The sequence below is a fragment of the Melospiza georgiana genome, chromosome 33 (genome assembly GCF_028018845.1).
Source record: "Melospiza georgiana isolate bMelGeo1 chromosome 33, bMelGeo1.pri, whole genome shotgun sequence".
NCBI classification, from domain to species: domain Eukaryota; kingdom Metazoa; phylum Chordata; class Aves; order Passeriformes; family Passerellidae; genus Melospiza; species Melospiza georgiana.
The window spans coordinates 880,618-902,002 of NC_080462.1; the positions used below are offsets into that span (position 1 = coordinate 880,618).

General features: G+C 60.9%; 3 protein-coding genes across 4 annotated transcripts; 1 reads left to right on the forward strand and 2 right to left on the reverse strand.

Moving 5' to 3' along the window:
• Positions 1-9,594: 9,594 nt before the first annotated feature.
• On the reverse strand, positions 9,595-13,950 carry ISG20L2 (interferon stimulated exonuclease gene 20 like 2). 2 transcript variants are annotated; one of them, XM_058043039.1, is made up of 4 exons: positions 12,805-13,546; positions 10,593-10,793; positions 10,035-10,164; positions 9,595-9,887 (listed from the first exon to the last, which is right to left on the reverse strand). In XM_058043039.1, exons 1-3 carry the CDS (start codon positions 13,462-13,464, stop codon positions 10,051-10,053), a joined length of 975 nt encoding a protein of 324 aa, XP_057899022.1. In that variant the 5' UTR covers positions 13,465-13,546; the 3' UTR covers positions 9,595-9,887; positions 10,035-10,050. The 2 variants fall into 2 exon arrangements, with proteins under 2 accessions (XP_057899022.1, XP_057899021.1); XM_058043038.1 differs by lacking the exon at positions 9,595-9,887 and adding an exon at positions 13,871-13,950 and having other exon boundaries at positions 10,005-10,164; positions 12,805-13,474.
• Positions 13,951-13,973: 23 nt separating this feature from the next.
• On the forward strand, positions 13,974-17,248 carry METTL25B (methyltransferase like 25B). Its single transcript, XM_058043037.1, is given in 8 exon segments — positions 13,974-14,105; positions 14,317-14,435; positions 14,661-14,948; positions 15,032-15,094; positions 15,179-15,412; positions 15,414-15,874; positions 16,768-16,955; positions 17,041-17,248. Coding segments are annotated over 8 exon segments (1,590 nt in total). The 5' UTR covers positions 13,974-14,059; the 3' UTR covers positions 17,232-17,248.
• A 57-nt stretch (positions 17,249-17,305) lies between these two features.
• Positions 17,306-20,115, reverse strand: MRPL24 (mitochondrial ribosomal protein L24). The gene is made up of 6 exons (XM_058043040.1): positions 20,058-20,115; positions 19,056-19,246; positions 18,295-18,390; positions 18,098-18,201; positions 17,892-18,022; positions 17,306-17,801 (listed from the first exon to the last, which is right to left on the reverse strand). The coding sequence occupies exons 2-6, from the start codon at positions 19,233-19,235 to the stop codon at positions 17,665-17,667; spliced, it is 648 nt and encodes a 215-aa protein (XP_057899023.1). The 5' UTR covers positions 19,236-19,246; positions 20,058-20,115; the 3' UTR covers positions 17,306-17,664.
• Between the last annotated feature and the right edge of the window lie 1,270 nt (positions 20,116-21,385).

Consider the following 21,385-nt stretch of genomic DNA (forward strand, 5'->3'; position numbering starts at 1 on the left):
GCAGGGCACGGACAGACAGAGGGACGGGCTGGGGAGGGGTCACCCCAAATCTGCCACTCCGGAGGTGCAGGAGAGGCCTCCCCACCGTGTGGAGTGGCTGGGGTTTGCTCAAAATCTGGGGGAAATCATAAAAATAATCTCTATTCTAGGGGAGGAACAAAAATCATCTCCATTCCATGGGGGAAAAATGTCATCTCTATTTCAGAGGGGGGAAAAAATCATCTCCATTTCAAGGGGGGGAAAAATCATCTTTATTCCAAGAGGGAAAAAATCATCTCCATTCCAAGGGGGAAAAATGTCATCTCCATCTCAAGGGGGGAAAAATAATCTCTATTCTGGGGGGGGGAACAAAAATCATCTCCATTTCAAGGGGGGAAAAATAATCTGTATTCTAGGGGGGGAACAAAAATCATCTCCATTCCATGGGGGAAAAAAAATAATCTCCATTTCAAGGGGGGAAAAAATAATCTGTATTCTAGGGGGGGAACAAAAATCATCTCCATTGTAGAGGAAAAAGAAAATAATCTCCATTTCAAGGGGGGAAAAATCATCTGTATTCTAGGGGGAAAAATCATCTCCATTTCAGGGGGGGGAAAAATATAATCTCCATTCCAGGGGGGGAAAATTATCTCTTTTCTAGGGGGGAAACAAAAATCATCTCCATTCCATGGGGGAAAAAAAAAAAAATAATCTCCATTTTAAGGGGGGAAAATGTCATCTCCATTCCATGGGGGGAAAATGTCATCTCCATTTCAAGGGGGGGAAAAATAATCTGTATTCTAGGGGGGGAACAAAAATCATCTCCATTCCATGGGGGAAAAAAAATAATCTCCATTTCAAGGGGGGAAAAATAATCTCTATTCCAAGGGGGAGAAAAAAAATCTTCTCTGTTTCAGGAGTGGGGGGAAATCATCTCCATTCCAGGGGCAAAAAAGTCATCTCCATTCCAGGGGGGGGAAATTATCTCTATTCTAGGGGGGGGAACAAAAATCATCTCCATTCTATGGGGGAAAAAAAATAATCTCCATTTCAAGGGGGGAAAATCATCTCCATTCCATGGGGGAAAAATGTCATCTCCATTTCAAGGGGGGGAAAATAATCTCCATTCCATGGGGGGAAAAATAATCTGTATTCTAAGGGGGGGGAACAAAAATCATCTCCATTGTAGGAGAAAAAGAAAATCATCTCCATTTCAAGGGGGGAAAAATAATCTCTATTCTAGGGGGGGAACAAAAATCATCTCCATTGTAGAGGAAAAAAAAATAATCTCCATTTCAAGGGGGGAAAAATCATCTCCATTCCATGGGGGAAAATGTCATCTCCATTTCAAGGGGGGGAAAAATAATCTGTATTCTAGGGGGGGAACAAAAATCATCTCCATTGTAGAGGAAAAAAAAAATAATCTCCATTTCAAGGGGGAAAAAATAATCTGTATTCTAGGGGGGGAACAAAAATCATCTCCATTCCATGGGGGAAAAAAAATAATCTCCATTTCAAGGGGGGGAAAATTAATCTCTATTCCAAGGGGGAGAAAAAATCTTTTCTATTTCAGGAGTGGGGGGAAATAATCTCCATTCCAGGGGGAAAAAAGTCATCTCCATTCCAGGGGAAAAAAAATCATTCCAGGGGGGGGAAATTATCTCTATTCTAGGGGGGGAACGAAAATCATCTCCATTTTAGGGGGGAAAAATCATCTCCATTCCAAGGGGAAAAAATCATCTCCATTCCAGGGGGGGGAAATTATCTCTGTTCTAGGGGGGGAACAAAAATCATCTCCATTCCATGGGGGAAAATGTCATCTCTATTCCAGCGGGGGGAAAAAATAATTTCCTTCAGGGGGGAAAAAATAATCTCCATTCTAGGGGTGGGGGGAAAATCATCTCCATTTCAGGGGGGAAGAAAAATAATAATTTCCATTCTAGGGGGGGGGAAAAAAATCATCTGTATTCCAGAGGGAAAAAAAATCATCTCCATTTCAAGGGGGGAAAAAATCATCTCCATTTCAGAGGGGGGAAAAATCATCTCCATTTCAGGGGGAAAAAATTCATCTCCATTCTAGGGGTGGGGGGAAAATCATCTCCATTTCAGGGGGGAAAAATCATCTCTATTCCAGGGGGGGAAAAAATCATCTCCATTTCAAGGGGGGAAAAAATCATCTCTATTCCAGGAGGAAAAATCATCTCCATTCCGGGGGAGGGGGAGAAATCATCTCCATTTTAGGGGGGGGAAATAATCATGTCTATTCTGGAGGGGGAAAAAATCATCTACATTCTAGGGGGGAAAAATAATCATGTCTATTCTGGAGGGGGGAAAAAATCATCTCCATTCCAGCGGGGGGGGGAAAAATCATCTTTATTTTAGGGGTGGAAAATAAAATCATAAATCATCTCCATTGCGGGGTAAGTGGGTGGCGGGTTTGGGGTGGGATCTACTGGGTGCCATCACCCAGCGGGGTGGGAGCGCCAGCCCCACATCTGGAAGGGATTGTGCGGGGAAGGGCGGAGAAGCAGCCCTCAAAAATTTCTACATTTACAAGTTAAAAATGTCTACATTTACAAGTTAAAAAATTACTACATTTACAAGTAAGAGGGTCACAAGTTTCAGTCTTAGCTGCATATTTGCTGGATCTTGAGACTCTCGACCAGTCAGCAGAGTAGTGCTGCACCATCAGTTCAAGAAGCTGTTTTTAATCTTATTTTTTTCATTCTGAAACAGAAAAGATTGCTAAACATCAAGTTTTGTTGTTTAGCTTTTAAATTTCATTTTGACAGAGTGCAGCATATGCAAATCCCTTTAATCACTTTGATTTAATCACTTTGCCTTATTTTGATATTTCTTCAAATATCAAAATATTTTGGTTGTTTTCCTCAAACGTCCATATTTTTACTGATCATAAATAATTCAAAGGTAATAAATTGCTCTTCATTCTTATATCAGTCAGGCAGTGAGCTTGATATTACAGTACAAGAGGTAATACTAAATGCAGGTAAAGTTAAAGAATTTACCAATAAACGAAATTTTTGAGGGCTGCTGCTGCTGGCTCGGCCTGCGGAAACATCCGGCACCGTCCACCCTCCCTTTTCCCGGCAGAAATCCTCGCAAACCGCAGAAATCCCCAGCGCAACCCCTCCTAACACGGGCAGGGCTCCATCGCTGCTCTGGGACCCCCCCACCCCAAAACGCTGTCGGTGCCCCCACCCCATAAAGGAGCCGAAGCTGTTTGGGGTCACCCCAGTTTGGGGGAGAACGCGGGGGGCTCCTCTGTCACCGCCGGCCCCACAAATGTTCGGCAGCTGGCGGGACGCGGCCCCCACCCCCCGGCCCTGGCCACGGCCACGGCCGCTGCGGAAATGAGACACAGCTGGAAACACAGCTGGACGGCGAGAGCGGGCCCGGCCCGGCCCCGCGGCCGCTGCGAGCCCCGGCTGGGCGGCGGGACGGAGCACACGCGGCACGGAGGGAGCTCTGCGGGGCGGCGGCAGCGGGGGCTGGCCCGGGCTGAGAGCCTGACCCGGGCTGGGAGCCGTGCTCAGCTCCAGGACACTGCCCTGGTTCCAGACCCTGCCCTGGGCTGGGAGCCGTGCTCAGCTCCAGGACCCCTCCTCAGCTCCAGGACCTGCTCTGGGCTGGGAGCCGTGCTCAGCTCCAGGACCCCTCCTCAGATCCAGGACCTTGCCCTGGTTCCAAACCCTGATCCGAGCTGGGAGCCTGGCCTGGGCTGGGAGCGGTGCTCAGCTCCAGGACCCCTCCTCAGCTCCAGGACCCTGCCCTGGTTCCAAACCCTGACCCGGGCTGGGAGCTTGGCCCGGGATGGGAGCCGTGCTCAGCTCCAGGAGCCTGACCCGGGCTGGGACCCATGCTCAGCTCCAGGACCCCTCCTCAGATCCAGGACCTGCCCTGGGCTGGGAGCCGTGCTCAGCTCCAGGACCCTGCCCTGGTTCCAAACCCTGCCCTGGGCTGGGAGCTGTGCTCAGCTCCAGGACCCCTTCTCAGCTTCAGGACCCTGCCCTGAGCCAGAACCCTGCCCTGGGCTGGGAGCCGTGCTCAGCTCCAGGACCCCTCCTCAGCTCCAGGACCCCTCCTCAGCTCCAGGACCCCTCCTCAGCTCCAGGACTCTGCCCTGGTTCTGGACCCTCACTCAGCTACAGGACACTGCCCTGGCCTAGAACCCTGCCCTGGGCTGGGAGCCGTGCTCAGCTCCAGGACCCCTCCTCAGATCCAGGACCTGCCCTGGGCTGGGAGCCGTGCTCAGCTCCAGGACCCTGCCCTGGTTCCAACCCTGACCCGGGCTGGGAGCCGTGCTCAGCTCCAGGACCCTGCCCTGGTTCCAAATCCTGACCCCGGCTGGGAGCCTGACCCGGGCTGGGAGCGGTGCTCAGCTCCAGGACTCCTCCTCAGATCCAGGACCCTGCCTCGGGCTGGGAGCCTGGCCCGGGCTGGGAGCCTGACCCGGGCTGGGAGCCTGACCCGGGCTGGGAGCCGTGCTCAGCTCCAGGACACTGCCCTGGTTCCAACCCTGACCCGGGCTGGGAGCCTGACACGGGATGGGAGCCTGGCCCGGGCTGGGAGCCGTGCTCAGCTCCAGGACCCTGCCCTGGTTCCAACCCTGACCCGGGCTGGGAGCTTGACCCGGGCTGGGAGCCGTGCTCAGCTCCAGGACCCCTCCTCAGATCCAGGACCTGCCCTGGGCTGGGAGCCGTGCTCAGCTCCAGGACCCCTCCTCAGCTCCAGGACCCTGCCCCGGTTCCAAACCCTGACCCGGGCTGGGAGCCGTGCTCAGCTCCAGGACCCTGCCCTGGTTCCAAACCCTGACCCGGGCTGGGAGCCCTGCTCAGTTCCAGGACCCCTCCTCAGATCCAGGACCTGCCCTGGGCTGGGAGCCGTGCTCAGCTCCAGGACCCTGCCCTGGTTCCAGACCCTGCCCTGGGCTGGGACCCTGACCTGGGCTGGGAGCCGTGCTCAGCTCCAGGACCCCTCCGCAGATCCAGGACCTGCCCTGGGCTGGGAGCCGTGCTCAGCTCCAGGACCCTGCCCTGGTTCCAGACCCTGCGCTGGGCTGGGACCCTCACTCAGCTACAGGACACCGCCCTGAGCCAGAACCCTGCCCTGGGCTGGGAGCCATGCTCAGCTCCAGGACCCTGCCCTGGTTCCAAATCTTGACCCAGGCTGGGAGCCGTGCTCAGCTCCAGGACCCCTCCTCAGCTCCAGGACCCCACCCTGGCCTGGGCTGGGACCCCTCCTCAGCTCCAGGACCCTGCCCTGGTTCCAAACCCTGCCCTGGGCTGGGAGCCCTGCTCAGCTCCAGGGCCTCTCCTCAGTTCCAGGACCCTGCCCTGGTTCCAAACCCTGCCCTGGGCTGGGAGGTGTGCTCAGCTCCAGGACCCCTCCTCAGCTCCAGGACCCTGCCCTGCCTCTGGACCCTCACTCAGCTCCAGGACCCTGCCCTGATTCCAGACCCTTAATTCCAGGACCTTTACTCAGCTCTAGGACTTCCCTGGCCCCAAACCCTTTCTCAGCTCCAGGACTCTGCCCTGGTTCCAGACCCTTACTCAACTCCAGGACCTTTATTCAGCTCCAGGACCCTGCCCTGGTTCGGGACCCTTACTCAGCTCCAGGACCCTCACTCAGCTCCAGGACCTTGGCCTGGTTTTGGACCCTTATTCAGCTTCAGGACCCCTCCTCAGCTCCAGGACCCTGCCCCAGTTCCAAACCCTTAACTCCAGAACCCTTATTTGGCTCCAGGACCCCTCCCCAGCTCCAGGACCCTGCCCTGGTCGAGGACCCCTACCCAGCTCCAGGACCCTGCCCTGGTTCTGGACCTTTCCTCAGCTCCAGGACCCCACCCAGGCCCCAGATCCTGATCCAGCCCAACCCTGGGACCCCTACCCAGCTCCAGGACCCTCACTCAGCTCCAGGACCCTGGCCTGCTTTTGGACCCTTATTCAGCTTCAGGACCCCCACCCAGCTCCAGGACCCTGCCCCAGTTCCAAACCCTTAACTCCAGAACCCTTATTCGGCTCCAGGACCCCTCCTCAGCTCCAGGACCCTGCCCTGGTCGAGGACCCCTACCCAGCTCCAGGACCCTGCCCTGGTTCTGGACCTTTCCTCAGCTCCAGGACCCCACCCAGACCCCAGATCCTGATCCAGCCCAACCCTGGGACCCCTACCCAGCTCCAGGACCCTGCCCTGGTTCTGGACCCTCACTCAGCTCCAGGACCCTCACTCAGCTCCAGGACCCTGGCCTGGTTTTGGACCCTTATTCAGCTTCAGGACCCCTCCTCAGCTCCAGGACCCTGCCCCAGTTCCAAACCCTTAACCCCAGGACCCTTATTCAGCTCCAGGACCCTTATTCAGCTCCAGGACCCTTATTCAGCTCCAGGACTCTGCCCTGGTCTGGGACCCTCAGTTCCAGGACCCTGCCCTGGCACTGGACCCTTACCCAACTCCAGGACCCTGCCCTGATTCTGGACCCTTCCTCAGCTCCAGGACCCTGCCCTGGCCCCAGCCCCTGATCCAGCCTAGCCCCGGGACCCTTCCTCAGCCCCGGGACCCTTCCTCAGCCCCGGCAGCCCCCAGCCCGTTCCAGCCGCATCCGGAGGGACCCCAAGGTGATATCACAGCCGTCCCCCGGACCCTGCCCCGCATCCCGCACCCTCCGGGGGCTGGGGCCCGCCCGGCTGCTTCTCATTTCCAGGGCCATAAAGGCATTTAACGACCGCAGTAAAACCCCTAATCACCGCCAGAGCCAGCGCAGACACAAAGGCTCCCGCCTGCCCCTCCGCCCTCCCACCTTCCGCCGCATTTTGGGGCTCGCACAGCTTTTCCCACCCCTACGGGTGTGAGATGAACCCCCAAAACCCCGCAAGCAACGTGGGATGCTCGGCCTCCAGCATTGCGGGGGGAGGAAAATCCCAAAAAAAAAAAATTAAAAGAGGAATGGCCTCTCCTGCTGTACCCCAAAAGCCTCCCTCGGGTTCCAGCGCCCCGAGCCAAGCTCAGCCACGTAAACACGAGGAAAAGCTGGAAAAAATGACGCACGGCGGGGGCTCGGGGCCGCGGCCAGCCCGGCGGGGGCGGCTGCGGGCTCGGCACCGGCACCGCTCCCGGTAAGGGCGGCACCGGGGAGAAAACGGGGCTCGGGGAGGGGGTCGGGAAGGGGCCAGCTCGGCTCCGGCAGGAAGAGGAGGTGGAGGAAGAGCAGATGGCGGAGGGTGCCGGGTGATGGCCCGGTAAGGGACCCCCCGCTCCCGCCCACCGCCGCCAGCCAAGGGAAGAGCTCTTCAATCATTTCTTTTTAATTAGGGTTTTGCACATAAAGCTTTCAGTTCAAAGCGGTTCCCGACAAGGATCGGGCTGCCCTCCGGGGGTGTTCCCGGGGCAGCGCTGGGGGAATTCAACCCCGGGACCCCCAAGGTCACCCCCGGGGCAGCGCGGGGGGCTCGGGCAGGATGGGGCGATGCTGCTCGCCCTGCCCGGCTTCATCCCGCGCCTTGCATGATGATGAGGAGAGTGGAATTTCACCAATTAAAGCGGCTCCCGGAGCAGGGACTTTGCAGAGGGATGGATCCCACCTCCCGGAGCAGGGATTTTGCACAGGGATGCGATCCCACCTCCCGGAGCAGAGCAGGGATTTTGCAGAGGGATGCGATCCCACCTCCCGGAGCGGAGCAGGGATTTTGCAGAGGGATGGATCCCAACTCCGGAACGGGACTTTTTGCACAGGGATGCGATCCCACCTCCCGGAGCAGAGCAGGGATTTTGCACAGGGATGCGATCCCACCTCCTGGAGCAGGGATTTTGCACAGGGATATGATCCCAGCTCCCGGAGCAGGGATTTTGCAGAGGGATGGATCCCACCTCCCGGAACAGAGCAGGGATTTTGCAGAGGGATGCGATCCCACCTCCCGGAGCAGCAGGGATTTTGCAGAGGGATGTGACCCCACCTCCCAGAGCAGGGATTTTGCAGAGGGATGTGATCCCACCTCCCAGAGCAGGGATTTTGCACAGGGCTGTGACCCCACCTCCAGGAGCAGGGATTCTGCAGAGGGATGGATCCCACCTCCCAGAGCAGAGCAGGGATTTTGCACAGGGATGCGATCCCACCTCCCAGAGCAGGGATTTTGCACAGGGATGTGACCCCACCTCCCAGAGCAGGGATTTTGCAGAGGGATGGATCCCACCTCCCGGAGCAGGGATTTTCCACAGGGATGCGATCCCACCTCCCGGAGCAGAGCAGGGATTTTGCAGAGGGATGCGATCCCAGCTCCCGGAGCAGAGCAGGGATTTTGCAGAGGGATGGATCCCACCTCCCGGAGCAGGGATTTTGCAGAGGGATGTGATCCCACCTCCCGGAGCAGAGCAGGGATTTTGCACAGGGATGTGATCCCAGCTCCCTGAGCAGGGATTTTGCACAGGGATGCGATCCCAGCTCCCGGAGCAGGAATTTTGCAGAGGGATGCGATCCCACCTCCCAGAGCAGCAGGGATTTTGCAGAGGGATGTGACCCCACCTCCCGGAGCAGGGATTTTGCACAGGGATGCGATCCCACCTCCCGGAGCAGAGCAGGGATTTTGCAGAGGGATGGATCCCACCTCCCGGAGCAGAGCAGGGATTTTGCAGAGGGATGGATCCCACCTCCCGGAACAGAGCAGGGATTTTGCACAGGGATGCGATCCCAACTCCGGAACGGGACTTTTTGCAGAGGGATGTGACCCCACCTCCCGGAGCAGGGATTTTGCAGAGGGATGGATCCCACCTCCCAGAGCAGCAGGGATTTTGCACAGGGATGTGACCCCACCTCCCGGAGCAGGGATTTTGCACAGGGATGCGATCCCACCTCCCAGAGCAGCAGGGATTTTGCACAGGGATGCGATCCCAGCTGCAGCCCCCAGCGCTCACAGAGGTAGTTTGGGGAGGAGGAAGGAGCCTGCTCCACTCCCCACGCCCCAGCAATGGGGGCGGTGTGCTCAGCATGCCCCAAAGTCTCTCCAGCAGCCCCCGAAGCGTTTTGGGGGTGCAGAATCCCAGAGATCCCCCTTGAGGGGAAGGCACCGGCCATGGGGACCCTGCCCTCGCCATGGGGACAGCGGCACAAGGCACAACAGGCCTGGGGACAGGCAGGGACATCGCACCGGGCTCCTCCTCAGCCTCAGGGGAGCCTCGAGGGGCAGGGCCGGGCCGGGGGTGTCACTGTGGGACCCCCAGGGTGTCACTCTGAGCCCCCCCAGAGGCAGGACCAGGCCTAGGCCATCATTGTGGGTCCTCCCAAAAGCAGGGCCGGGCTGGGGGTGTCACTGTGGGACTCCCCAAAGGCTGCAGGTGTCACTCTGAGCCCACCCAAGAGGCATGACCAGCCCTGTTGGCATCACTCAGGGTCCTCCTAAAGGCAGGACCGGGCTGGGGGTGTCACTGTGGGACCCCCCAGAGGCAGGACCGGGCTGGGGGTGTCACTCTGAGGCCCCCAGGGTGTCTCCGTGGGCCCCCCAAGAAGCAGGACCAGGCTGGGGATGTCACTGTGGGACCCCTCAGAGGCAGGACCAGCCCTGTTGGCATCACTGTGGGTACCCCCAAAAGGCAGGACCATGCTGGGGGTGTCACTCTGAGCCCCCCCAGAGGCAGGACCATGCTGGGGGTGTCACTCTGAGCCACCCCCAGGGCAGGACCAGCCCTGTTGGCATCACTCTGGGACCCCTAAAAGCAGGACCAGGCTGGGGGTGTCACTCTGGGTCCCCCCAGAGGCTGGGGGTGTCACTCTAAGCCCCCCCCCAGAGGCAGGACCAGGCTGGGGGTGTCACTGTGGGACCCCCCAAAGGCAGCACCAAACTGGGGGTGTCACTCTGAGCCCCCCCAGAGGCCGGGGGTGTCACTCTGAGCCCCCCAGGGTGTCACTGAGCCCTCCAAGGTGTCACTCTGAGCCCCCCAGGGTGTCACTGAGCCCCCCAGGGTTTCACTCTGAGCTCCCAGGGTGTTACTGAGCCCTCCAAGGTGTCACTCTGAGCCCCCCAGGGTGTCACTCTGAGCCCCCCAGGTGTCACTGAGCCCCCCAGGGTGTCACTTCTGCTCGGGGTTCTGCTGCAGGTGCTGCTCCCACTCCTGCTCCACCACCTTGTAGAGCTCCATGGTGGCTCGGGCATCTTCCACCGAGGAGTGGCCGCTTTTCCCCACCTGTGGGCACAGACACAAAGTGGCCACAGCTCCCAGTTTGGGGGGGGGGGGGCAGCCACAACTGGGAGAGACTGGGGGGGGATGTACAGAGATTAAGGAGTGCAGGAAGATTTGGGGGTACGGGAAGCTCTGGGGGGATGTAAGGAGCTTAAGGGGGTACAGGAAGCTCTGGGGGGTGCAGGGGGCTTAGGGGGGTACAGGGAGATTTGGGGATACAAAGAAAATTGGGGAGGTGCAGACAAAGCTGTGGGATGTGCATAAAGGGGAAAAAAAACCTCCCAAGGCTGCAGGGGTTGAGCTGACAGGGAAAGGGAAACTGAGGCAGCCTCACTGCAGGACTGGCAGCCATGGCTGACCTCAGGGTGCCTCAGATCTGCCCCCCTCCCTCCCCACTGTCCCCTGGCGTGGCGAGGGGCTGCCCAGGCTACCTGGATGTCCTGGTTGAGCAGGGCCTTGGTGAGGCGTTTCAGGGAGATGTTGACGTTCTCAGGGAAGCCGGCCCTGCGGTTCAGCAGCGGGATCTGCGACGTGTCCCTGGTCAGGGCTTTGGGGTGGCAGTAGTGCAGAGCCTTGAAGTCGTTGTGGATGGCGTGGCCCACCACCACCTTGCCAGCGAGGATCTGCAGGACCTGCAGGAGAGAGGGGGGTGAGAGCCCAGCAGGGCCAGCCCCGCTCTGGGGGAAGTTTCTACTCCCCCAGGGATGGGGGCGGCCCCAGGGGGCAGAGCTGTGGGGATGAGTGGGGGTGGTGCAGTGTGGGGACAGGCCCTGTGCCCCATAGGGCAGTGTGGGGACAATCCCTGTGCCCCTGGGACAATCTCTGTGCCCCTCACGGGGCAAGGGAGGACAAACCCTGTGCCCCACAGGGCAGGATGGGACAAACCCTGTACCCCTGGGACAATCCCTGTGCCCCACAGTGCAGGAGAAGACAATCCTTGTGCCCCATGGACAATCCCTGTGCCCTACAGGGCAGGAAGGGACAATCCTTGTGCCCCAGGGACAATCCCTGTGCTCCAGGGACAATCTCTGTGCCCCAGAGAGCAATGGAGGGACAATCCCTGTGCCCCACAGGGCAGGATGGGACAAACCCTGTGGCCCTGGGACAATCCTTGTTCCCCCCACAGGGCAGGGGTGACAATCCTTGTGCTCCAGGGACAATCCCTGTGCCCCACAGAGCAATGGAGGGACAATCCCTGTGCTCCAGGGACAATCCCTGTGCCCCACAGAGCAATGGAGGGACAATCCCTGTGCCCCACAGGGCAGGAGGTGACAATCCCTGTACCCCTGGAACAATCTCTGTGCCCCACAGTGCAGGAGAAGACAATCCTTGTGCCCCAGGGACAATCCCTGTGCCCCATAGGGCAGGGCAGGAACAATCCCTGTGCCCCACAGGGCAGGAAGGGACAATCCTTGTGCCCCAGGGACAATCCCTGTGCCCCACAGGGCAGTGTGGGGACAATCCTTGTACCCCTGAGACAATCCCTGTGCCCCACAGGGCAATGGAGGGACAATCCCTGTGCCCCTGGGACAATCCCTGTGCCCCACAGAGCAATGGAGGGACAATCCCTGTGCCCCACAGGGCAGGATGGGACAAACCCTGTGGCCCTGGGACAATCCCTGTGCCCCACAGGGCAGGGGGTGACAATCCTTGTGCCCCAGGGACAATCCCTGTGCCCCACAGGGCAGGATGGGACAAACCCTGTGGCCCTGGGACAATCCTTGTTCCCCCCACAGGCTTGGGGGTGACAATCCCTGTGGCCCGTGGACAATCCCTGTGCCCCAGAGGGCAGGAGGGACAATCTCTGTGCCCCCTGGGCTGCAGATCTCAACCCTGTGCCCTCCACCCGTGGCACTGCAACCCCTCACTCCCTGCCCCAGCCCATGAGTTCCCCCCATTGTCCCTGGAGCACAGGGATTGTCCCCTCCTGCCCTGTGGGGCACAGAAATTATCCCCAGGGGCACAGGGATTGTCCCCTCCTGCCTTGTGGGGCACAGGGATTGTCCCTGAGGCACAGGGATTGTCCCCTCCTGCCCTGTGGGGCACAGGGATTGTCCCCAAGGGCACAGGGATTGTCCCCTCCTGCCCTGTGGGGCACAGGGATTGTCCCCTCCTGAACTGTGGGGCACAGGGATTGTCCCAGGGGCACAGGGATTGTCCCCTTCTGCCCTGTGGGACACAGGGATTGTCCCCAGGGGCACAGGGATTGTCCCCACCTGCCCTGTGGGGCACAGGGATTGTCCCCAGGGGCACAGGGATTGTCCCCTCCTGCCCTGTGGGACACAGAAATTGTCCCCAGGGGCACAGGGATTGTCCCCAGGGGCACAGGGATTGTCCCTCCTGCCATGTGGGGCACAGGGATTGTCCCCAGGGGCACAGGGATTGTCCCCTCCTGCCATGTGGGGCACAGGGATTGTCCCCAAGGGCACAGGGATTGTCCCCTCCTGCCATGTGGGACACAGAAATTGTCCCCAGGGGCACAGGGATTGTCCCCTCCTGCCCTGTGGGGCACAGAAATTGTCCCCAGGGGCACAGGGGTTCTCCCCCACACCCCACACCCCACATCCCCGTGTCCCCCAAGCCCAGCCCCACATGTCCCCCCCGCTCTGTGCCCATCCCTCTCCGCGTGCCACGCAGGCCGACCTGCTGCTGTGCCCGGCGGAAGGGCACGGCCTGTGCCATGTGCCGCGGGCGGATGCCGCTCCAGCGGGTCCGGTAATCCACGATGGCGGCCTCGGGCCGCACGTACCGGTCGTACACCACGTCCCCCTCGTAGGTGACGATGCTGCAGCGTGCCAGGGCGCTGGTGCGCCCGCCGGGGCCCGTGCCCACCATCTCACAGTCCAGGGCCACCAGCTTGGAGGGCGCCGGGGGGGCACTGCCAGCGCCCCGAGCCTTGGCCTTGCCTCCGGTACCGGTGGGGCCGTTCTGGGCCGCCCCCCGAGCCTTGGCCTTGCTCTGAGTGGGGGCTCCGGTACCGGTGGGGCCATTCTGGGACACCGGGGGTGCTGCAAGAGCTGCTCCCCGAGCCTTGTGCTTGGGGCCGTTCTGTGATACCGGAGGGCACCGGGAGGTGGTGGCAGCACCGTTCTCCTTGGGGCAGCGTTTGGCCCCTCCACGCCGTGCCCGGCCCGGCCGGGGCGCTCCCGGTGCCGCTGCCGGGAGCTGTTTCTGCCGCAGGACCCCGCGGCGCTCCAGCTCCCGGCGCCGCCGCACGAAGCTCTGGTGCTTTCGGTTCCCCGGTTCTTTCTTGGAGCGGCGCTCCGGGGCAGAGAAGTCAACGTTGAGGATCAGATCGTCCATGGCGGGGACGCTGCGGGGTGGAGAGGGGGGTCAGCGGCGGGGCCCTGGGCACCGGGAAACCCCGGGACCGGGAACACCCCACCGCCGGGACTTCTGGCACTGGGAACTCCCGGACCGCCGGTACCGGGAAACCCCGACCCCCGGAGCTCCTGGTACCGAGAATCTCCGACCCCCGGTACCCCCGGGACTCTCGGCACCGGGAACCCCCGACACCCGGATTCCCGGTACCGGCAATCGCCGAACTCTGGGATCCCCGGTACCGGGAACCTCTGAGCCCCGGGACTCCCGGCAGCGGGAACCCCCGGGACTCCCGATACCGACAATCACCGACCCCCGGGACTCCCGGCCCCGGCAATCCCCGCCCCCGGTACCGGAGCCCCCCGGTTTCACCCGTACCCCCGCTCACCTCCGCCCCCCGGAACCGGAAGTTCCCGGGAAACACGCGGCCGGCCCGGTCCCGGCAGTGACGCCATCCGCGCGCGCCGCGGCGGGAACTCGGCGGCGCCGGGCGCTGAGGGACGCGCGCGCGGCCGCGCGGCGTCTGCGTGACGCGTGTGATGACGTCATATCGACGTCACAGAGCATCGGCGACGACATGCCCGGTGTGGCGGCCGGGCCGGTGACGTCACGGGTGCTCGGGGGTGAGTGATGTCATGGCGACTCGGTGTGGGAGGGGGTGTAGTGTCACTGCTGCGTGACGTCACTGCCCAATGACGTCATATGGGTGCCGAATGGCGTGGGCATAGCCGGGGAGGGGTGAGAGTGCCAGGGTGGGCTCACGGTGCCAGGGCTGAGGGTGAGAGTGCCAGGGTGCCCTCAGGGTGCCAGGGTGCCATTGCTGATGTCCCTCAGGAGCCGCCATGGCGGCCACGCCCCCAGAGCCGCCATGGCAGAGCCTGGAGCAGCGCAGAGCCGCCGACATCATCCGCCTGCTGAGCCTCTACCGGCCCCTGCTCGACGCCTTCGTCATTGTGAGTGTCCCGGAGCTGTGCCCGGGCTGTGCCCGCTGAGCTGTGCCCGGGCTGTGCCCACTGAGCTGTGCCCCCCATTCTGACCCCCAGGGCTGTGTCCCTCAGGCTGTGACCCCTGAGCTCTGACCCCTGAACTGTCCCCTTAGGCTGCGCCCTCTCCAAGCTGTGTCCCCCCAGCCTGTGACCCCCAATCTGTGCCCCCCACGCTGCCCCCTGTCCCCACAGGATTTCTTCACGGAGGACCTGTGGTCCCAGCTGCCCCCATCCTGGCAGCCTGCCCTGGCCGGTGCCACCCCAGAGCAGCTGGCCGGGTTCCTGGGGGGCCGGGGGAGCCCGGGGGCAGCCTGGCCGCTGTCCCTGCTGGCATTTGGGGCCGCTGCCCGTGCCCTGGCCTTCCCCCGGGGCTGCCCGGGACCGGCCCCGCGCCCGCCGTGCCAGAGCTGCCGCCTGCCCCCGCTGCTGCGCCGCCACGTCAAACCCAAAAAGCAGCACGAGATCCAGCGCCTGGGCAAGGTGGGTGCCCCGAGCCGTGCCCTGAGCCCCCAGCCCCACAAAGAGCCCCCTAAGAGCCCCCCCAAGAGCTGCTCTCCCCACAGCTGCTGCGGAGGCTGAGCCGCGCCACCGGCTGCGAGCACGTGGTGGATGTTGGAGCGGGGCAGGTGAGAGCAGGGGGACAGGGAGGGGGTCCTGGGGGTCCCCCAGCCCAGCTGACCCTTGTTCCCCCCCCCCCATGTCCCCCCCAGGGCCACCTGTCCCGGTTCCTGTCCTTCGCCCTGGGGCTCAGGGTCACCGCCGTGGAGAGCGATGCCCGCCTGTCGGCCCTGGCCGAGCGCTTTGACCAGGAGCTGCTGCAGGAGCTGGCCAAACCCAGAGCCCTGGCACACAGGGGAGCCCCCCCGTGCCCACCCCGTGCCCCCCAGCACATCCCCGGCCGCCTGGACCCCACAGCCCCCTGGGGGGAGCTCCTGCTGCCCCCCCGACCCGCCGGGAGCCGGCCCTGCTGCCCGCAACCCTTTGGGGGGCCCGGGGGGCTCCGAGGACGGGCACAGGGTGCTGGTGACAGGGCTGCACGCCTGCGGGGACCTCGGGCCTGCCCTGCTGTGCCACTTTGCCCGCAGCCCCGCCGTGGCTGCCGTGGCATTGGTGGGCTGCTGCTACATGAAGCTGTCGAGCGCCCCAGAGCAGCAGCAGCAGCACCTTGGGTACCCGCTGAGCACCTCGGTGGCAGCGCTGCCAGGCCACCAGCTGTCCTACCGGGCACGGGAGGCGGCGTGCCACGCTCTGGAGGAGTACCAGGCACGGCTGAGAGAGGGCAGTGCCCACCTGCGTGCCCACTGCTACCGCGCCGTGCTGGAGAGCGTGATCCGCGCCGCTGAGCCCGGCAAGAGGCACCTGGGGCTGCAGCCTGGCAGGAGGGCACACAGCCTGAGCTTCACACAGTGAGTCTGGGCATGGGCATGTCCTTGTGCATCCCCTGCTGGGCACCAGTGAGTCTGGGCATGGGGAATGCTCCTTGTGCATCCCCTGGTGGGCACCAGTGGGTCTGGGCATGGGACCCCCTTCTGCATCCATCCCCTGGTGGGCACCACAGTTTGGGCATGGGGCATGCTCCTTGTGCATTCCTGGTGGGCACCACTGAGTTTGGGCATGGGGAATGCTCCTTGTGCATCCCCTGGTGGGCACCACTGAGTTTGGGCATGGGGAATGCTCCTTGTGCATCCCCTGGTGGGCACCAGTGGGTCTGGGCATGGGGACCCCCTTCTGCATCCATCCCCTGGTGGGCACCACCGAGTCTGGGCATGGGGAATGCTCCTTGTGCATCCCCTGGTGGGCACCAGTGAGTCTGGGCATGGGGAATGCTCCTTGTGCATCCCCTGGTGGGCACCAGTGGGTCTGGGCATGGGGACCCCCTTCTGCATCCATCCCCTGGTGGGCACCAGTGAGTCTGGGCACGGAGATCTCCTTGTGCATCCCCTGGTGGGCACCAATGAGCCCCTTCTAGGAGATCTGGGCCTCCCTGAGTTGGGAGATGCAGGACCCATTTCTGGAATTTTCCTTGTGAGTTTGGGGAGGGAGAATCCCCTTTTTGGGACCCTCTTCATGAGTGGGGAGTGGGATCAACCTCCTGTGTCCTCTCCTGACCCTACAGTGAGATTGGGGAGGGGGGAACCCCATTTTGGGACCCTCTTAATGAGTGGGATCAACCTCCTGTGTCCTCTCCTGGCCCTGCAGTGAGTTTGGGGAGGGGGGGAACCTCCTTTTGGGCCCCTGCTCATGAGTTTGGGGCTGGGGGAGCCCTGCCTGGCACTCCCCTGCCCCCTTTCCATGACAGATACGCCCAGCTGGGGCTGCCCCTGGCAGGACTGGACCCAGAGGGGGTCCCACTGGACTCGGTGGCTGTGGGGGCCATGCTGGAGCAGCAGCACAAGGTGGTGGCATTCTGCACCCTGGGGCAGCTCCTGGCACCCCTTGTGGAGACCCTGATCCTGCTGGACCGGCTGCTCTACCTGCGGGAGCAAGGTGGGCACGGGCACAGATCCTCCCCCTGCTGTTTCCTCTCTCTCTCTCTCTCTTCTCCCAGCTCTCCTTTTCCCCTTTTTGCCAGGTTTCCACTGTGCCCTCGTGCCCCTGTTCAACCCCAGGTTCTCCCCACGGAACCTGGTGCTGGTGGCTGCACGGACCCCGCTGGCCACAGCGCTGGCTGGGCTGGCCAGGGCCACTGAGGATGGGCACAGCAGTGAGGATGAGGATGTGGAGGAAGCAGAGAGCCCCAGGGAGGGGCAGAACCACCAATAAACCCAGGATTTTTTACACTCCAGGGCTGGCTGTGAGTTGGTGCCACACTGAAAGCACTGCACGCTGCAAACACAACAAATGCAGGGGGTGTTTATTGCAGAGCCCACCTTGGGGGGCTCCCAGCTCCCCCAGTTAATACCAGGAGGATTTCTAGGTTCCCAGCTCCCCCAGTTAATACCAGGAGGGTTTCTAGGCCTTCCTCAGGGGGCTCCCAGCTCTCCCAGTTGATACCAGTAGGATTTCCAGGCTCCCAGCTCTCCCAGTTAATACCAGAAGGATTTCCAGGCTCCCAGCTCTCCCAATTAATACCAGTAGGATTTCCAGGCTCCCAGCTCTCCCAGTTAATACCAGAAGGATTTCCAGGCTCCTAGCTCTCCCAGTTAATACCAGGAGGATTTCTTGGCCTTCCTCAGTGGGCTCCCAGCTCCCCCAGTTAATACCAGTAGGATTTCTTGGCCCTTCGTGTCTCCACAATGCCCATGGCATCCATGATCTCCTCCTCAAAGGTCTTCAACGACGGCCGGTACGTCTTGGCCAGCGCGTCTTCCTTCGACGTGTCCTTGGGGCCATCTGTGCGGGCAGGGGGGACAAAGCTGACCCTCCTGTCCCCTTCTGTGTGCCTTTCCCCGTGCCCCCAGCCCCCTGTGGCACCCCTCTCACCGATCCACTGCTCGGGCACGACGCCATCCTTGCGTGGCTGCGGGGGCACGGGCAGGATGCGGCCGCTGCGCAGCGACACGCGGACGCGCTCGCCCTCCTCCGTGAACCTCCACTCCACCTCCGTGGGTTTCCTGCGGGCACACGGCGTTGGTGACAGGCAGGAGCCAAGCAGGGCACCCCTCAGCACCCCCTCACCCAGGTTTTACCGGTCCTCAGGGTCCACCAGGCTGATCTGGCTGAGCAGCAGAGGTGCCTCGCTGGCGATGTAGGTGCTCGAGTACTTGGCGGTGCGGTTGACGTAGCGGTAGTGCTGCGAGGGGACAACGCCGTGGGGTCACTGATGGCCCTGTGGCCACCTCAGCCTCCCCAGGGCCTCCTGCAGGCTTCCCTGCTGTGGCCTCACCGTGTTCAGTCCTTCCACCACCACCCAGTTGCGGGCTTGCACCACCTGGCTGACCAAGCCCTGCTTGCCCGCGTCCTTCCCGGCCAGCACCTGCACCTGCGGGTGGGGAGAGGGGCACAGGTGTGTGAAAAACGCCAGTCACTTGTTTTTTTTAAAATTTGAAAAGTTGAACAGTAATAAAAATGGTTATAAAAAAATAGTAATGCAATTAGAGTAATAATAATTTGGACAAAATGAATTAGGGCAATATGAGACAATAAATACAAAGAGTTATGGATGACCTGGTACCTTTTTCTGGGCAGCACCAGCCTGAAAAAGGAGCCACGTTAACAAAGGATTAACTCTTAAAAACAACAGCCTGTTGCATATTCATACACTTCATGCATGATGCATAAATTCCATTCAAACACAGGATTCTGTCTGGTCATTGCCAACTTCTTCCTCTGAATCCCGACAGTGCCTTTGAGGTGGGAAGAAGTTCGTTTCTGCTGATAAGAGGGCAATAAATTCTCTTTCTCTGAAAGATTTAAGTGTCCTGTGGCTGCTATCTCACTGCAAGTCTCTTCTTTAAAAAAAGTATCCTACACAGCATCGTTTCTATTTTAACATTTTATTTTTTATAACCTAAAACTCTATTTAACACAGTACTTAAGAGAACGACTACAGCATTACTTTCTAACACAACACCTACAATATTCATTTGAATATTTGCAAAAAGCTAATCATAAAATACATGCATTTTTCACAGGGCGGGGCCTCACCGTGTCACCCTTGAACACCTTCCAGTCGTCCTTGGCGATGGGTTCCACGAAGACCTTGCGGCGGCGCTGCCCCGGCGGGTTGCGGAGCCGGGCGGTGGTGGAGTCCGGGGGCCATGTGCCGTGCCGGTAGCCCGGGGGCAGCCGCGGCCGCGCCGCGCTCAGCAGGACCGACAGACGCATGGTGCTGCGGGCTGGGAGGGCAGGGAGCTCTGGGGACACCCCTCATCCTCACCGGGGTCAATGTGTCCGGCAGAGTCACCCCAACCCACCCAGAGCACCCTCTGAAGGGAGGGAAGCGTCTGGCAGAGCAGCCCCCCACAAATGGGATCCCACAGATTCTCACCCCCCCAAAACAGATCCCCATAGCCCAAAGGGGACCCAGGTGCTGGACAGCCATCCCTTAACTATGGAGGGACCCAGGGATCCCACAGACTCACACACCCCACACCCCTAAGGGGATCCAGGTGCTGGACAGCCATCCCTCACCCATGGAGGGACCCAGGGATCCCACAGGGCACCCCACAGCCAAAGGGGACCCCAGTGTCCTGCAAAGCACCTTCTCCTTCCAAAGGGGACCTGCAGAGCCCCCCACGCCCCGAGGAGAACCGAGGGGTCACACCTGGCCCCGGTGAGGATGAGGGGGGAACACGGGCACCCCACACACGGGGAGAGACCCCAGCGAGGAGCCCCTAGGGGTCCCACAGAGCTCATTCCCCCAGAGAGGGACACGGGCAGAGTCTCCCCCACACCCGAAGGGCCCCATGGATACCCCAAAGACCCCCCTGACTCTCAGAGCCCCCCCTGACTCCCAATGACCCCTCTGGCTCCCAAAGCCCCCCCCACCACCCAAAGGGGACCCGTAGAGCACACACCCCATCCCCCCCCGCCGGGAACTACACCCGCTGAGCCCCGGCCGCCCCCAAAGTGCCCCGAACCCCATCAAACCCCCCCAGCACAGCCCCGCAGAGCCCCCTCGGGGCTCCCGGTGCCGACCTCCCTCACCTGAGGGGCCGCGCCGCTCCCGCGCTCCGGGGGCGTGGCCAAGACGCGGCGCTGCGGAGGCGCGAGGCACACCGGGAGTTGTAGTCCTGGCGCGAGGCACGCCGGGAGTTGTGGTCCTAGCGCGGGGCACGCCGGGAGCTGTAGTCCCAATGTCCCTCCGGCCCTCAGCCCCGGCCCACGGTGAGCGGCTGCCGGGAGCTGTAGTCCGGTCACGGCTCCATCTTCTGCCGCTGCCCTCGGCGTTGGTTCAGGAGCAGGGGACGGTCAGTGCTGTCCTCTGTGCAGGGAGCCAGGCACGGCCTAGTTGGCCCGGTTCGGCCTCTCCAGGCCGGGCTGTGCGTGTGGGACAGAGCGGCCAAGGACGGTCACGGCCCGAGCCTGACACAGCTCACGGAGCAATTGGACACAGCCCTCGGGCACAGGATGGGATTCTGGGGTGTCCAGAGCCAGACTTGAACATCCTGATTATGCCTGCTCAGGATATTCCACTATTCCAGCATAAAATATGAGTGTTTGGACAAGGCTCTGGGACATTGGGATTGGGAGCATTTTGGGGTGTCCTGCGGAAGGTCAGAGCTCACTGAGCCCTGTGGGTCTCTCCCAGCTCAGGATATTCCACTATTCCAGCATAAAAGCTGAGTGCTTGGACAATGCTCTAAGACACTGGGATTGGGAGAATTTTGGGGTATCCTGTGCAAGGCCAGAGCAGGACTTGATTATCCTGATGAGTCCCTTCCTGCTCAGGATATTCCACTATTCCAGCATAAAATATGAGTGCTTGGACAAGTCTCTAGCAGGTTGGGATTGGGAGCATTTGGGGGTATCCTGTGCAAGGCCAGAGCAGGACTTGATTATCCTGATGAGTCCCTTCCTGCTCAGGATATTCCAGTATTCCAGCACAAAATATGAGTGCTTGGACAAGGCCCTAGGATTTTTGGGTGTCCTGTGCAGGGCCCAGAGCAAAGGACTCAATTATCCTGATTATTCCTGCTCAGGATATTCCACTATTCCAGCAGAAACTGAGTGCTTGGCCAAGTCTCTAGCAGGTTGGGATTGGCAACATTTTGGGGTGTCCTGTGCAAGGCCAGAGCTCACTGAGCCCTGTGGGTCCCTCCCAGCCCAGAATATTCCATGATCCTAAAGGTCAAGGAGTGTTTAGACAATGCTGGGATTTTGAGGGCAGCAGTAAGAGTTGATCCTTTTGTATCTCACCCAGCTCAGGGCATTCTGTGATTCTGCAATTCCTATTTCAGCTCCCTCCAAACCCTTCCCCATCTCTCCCCGTGATCCGTGTGTTGCCAGAGAGGCTTCTGGCAGCCCCAAAGGGT

Coding starts and splice junctions, on each gene's coding strand:
- ISG20L2 (XM_058043039.1), bottom strand. CDS start 13,464: ATGGACGATCTGATCCTCAACGTTGACTTCTCTGCCCCGGAGCGCCGC. Junction 10,794..12,804: donor TCCGCCGGGCACAGCAGCAG/GTCGGCCTGCGT, acceptor TCTCTCCTGCAG/GTCCTGCAGATCCTCGCTGG. Junction 10,165..10,592: donor TGCTCAACCAGGACATCCAG/GTAGCCTGGGCA, acceptor CTGTGCCCACAG/GTGGGGAAAAGCGGCCACTC.
- MRPL24 (XM_058043040.1), bottom strand. CDS start 19,235: ATGCGTCTGTCGGTCCTGCTGAGCGCGGCGCGGCCGCGGCTGCCCCCG. Junction 18,202..18,294: donor TGGTGGAAGGACTGAACACG/GTGAGGCCACAG, acceptor GTCCCCTCGCAG/CACTACCGCTACGTCAACCG. Junction 17,802..17,891: donor CGTGCCCGAGCAGTGGATCG/GTGAGAGGGGTG, acceptor CTGCCCGCACAG/ATGGCCCCAAGGACACGTCG.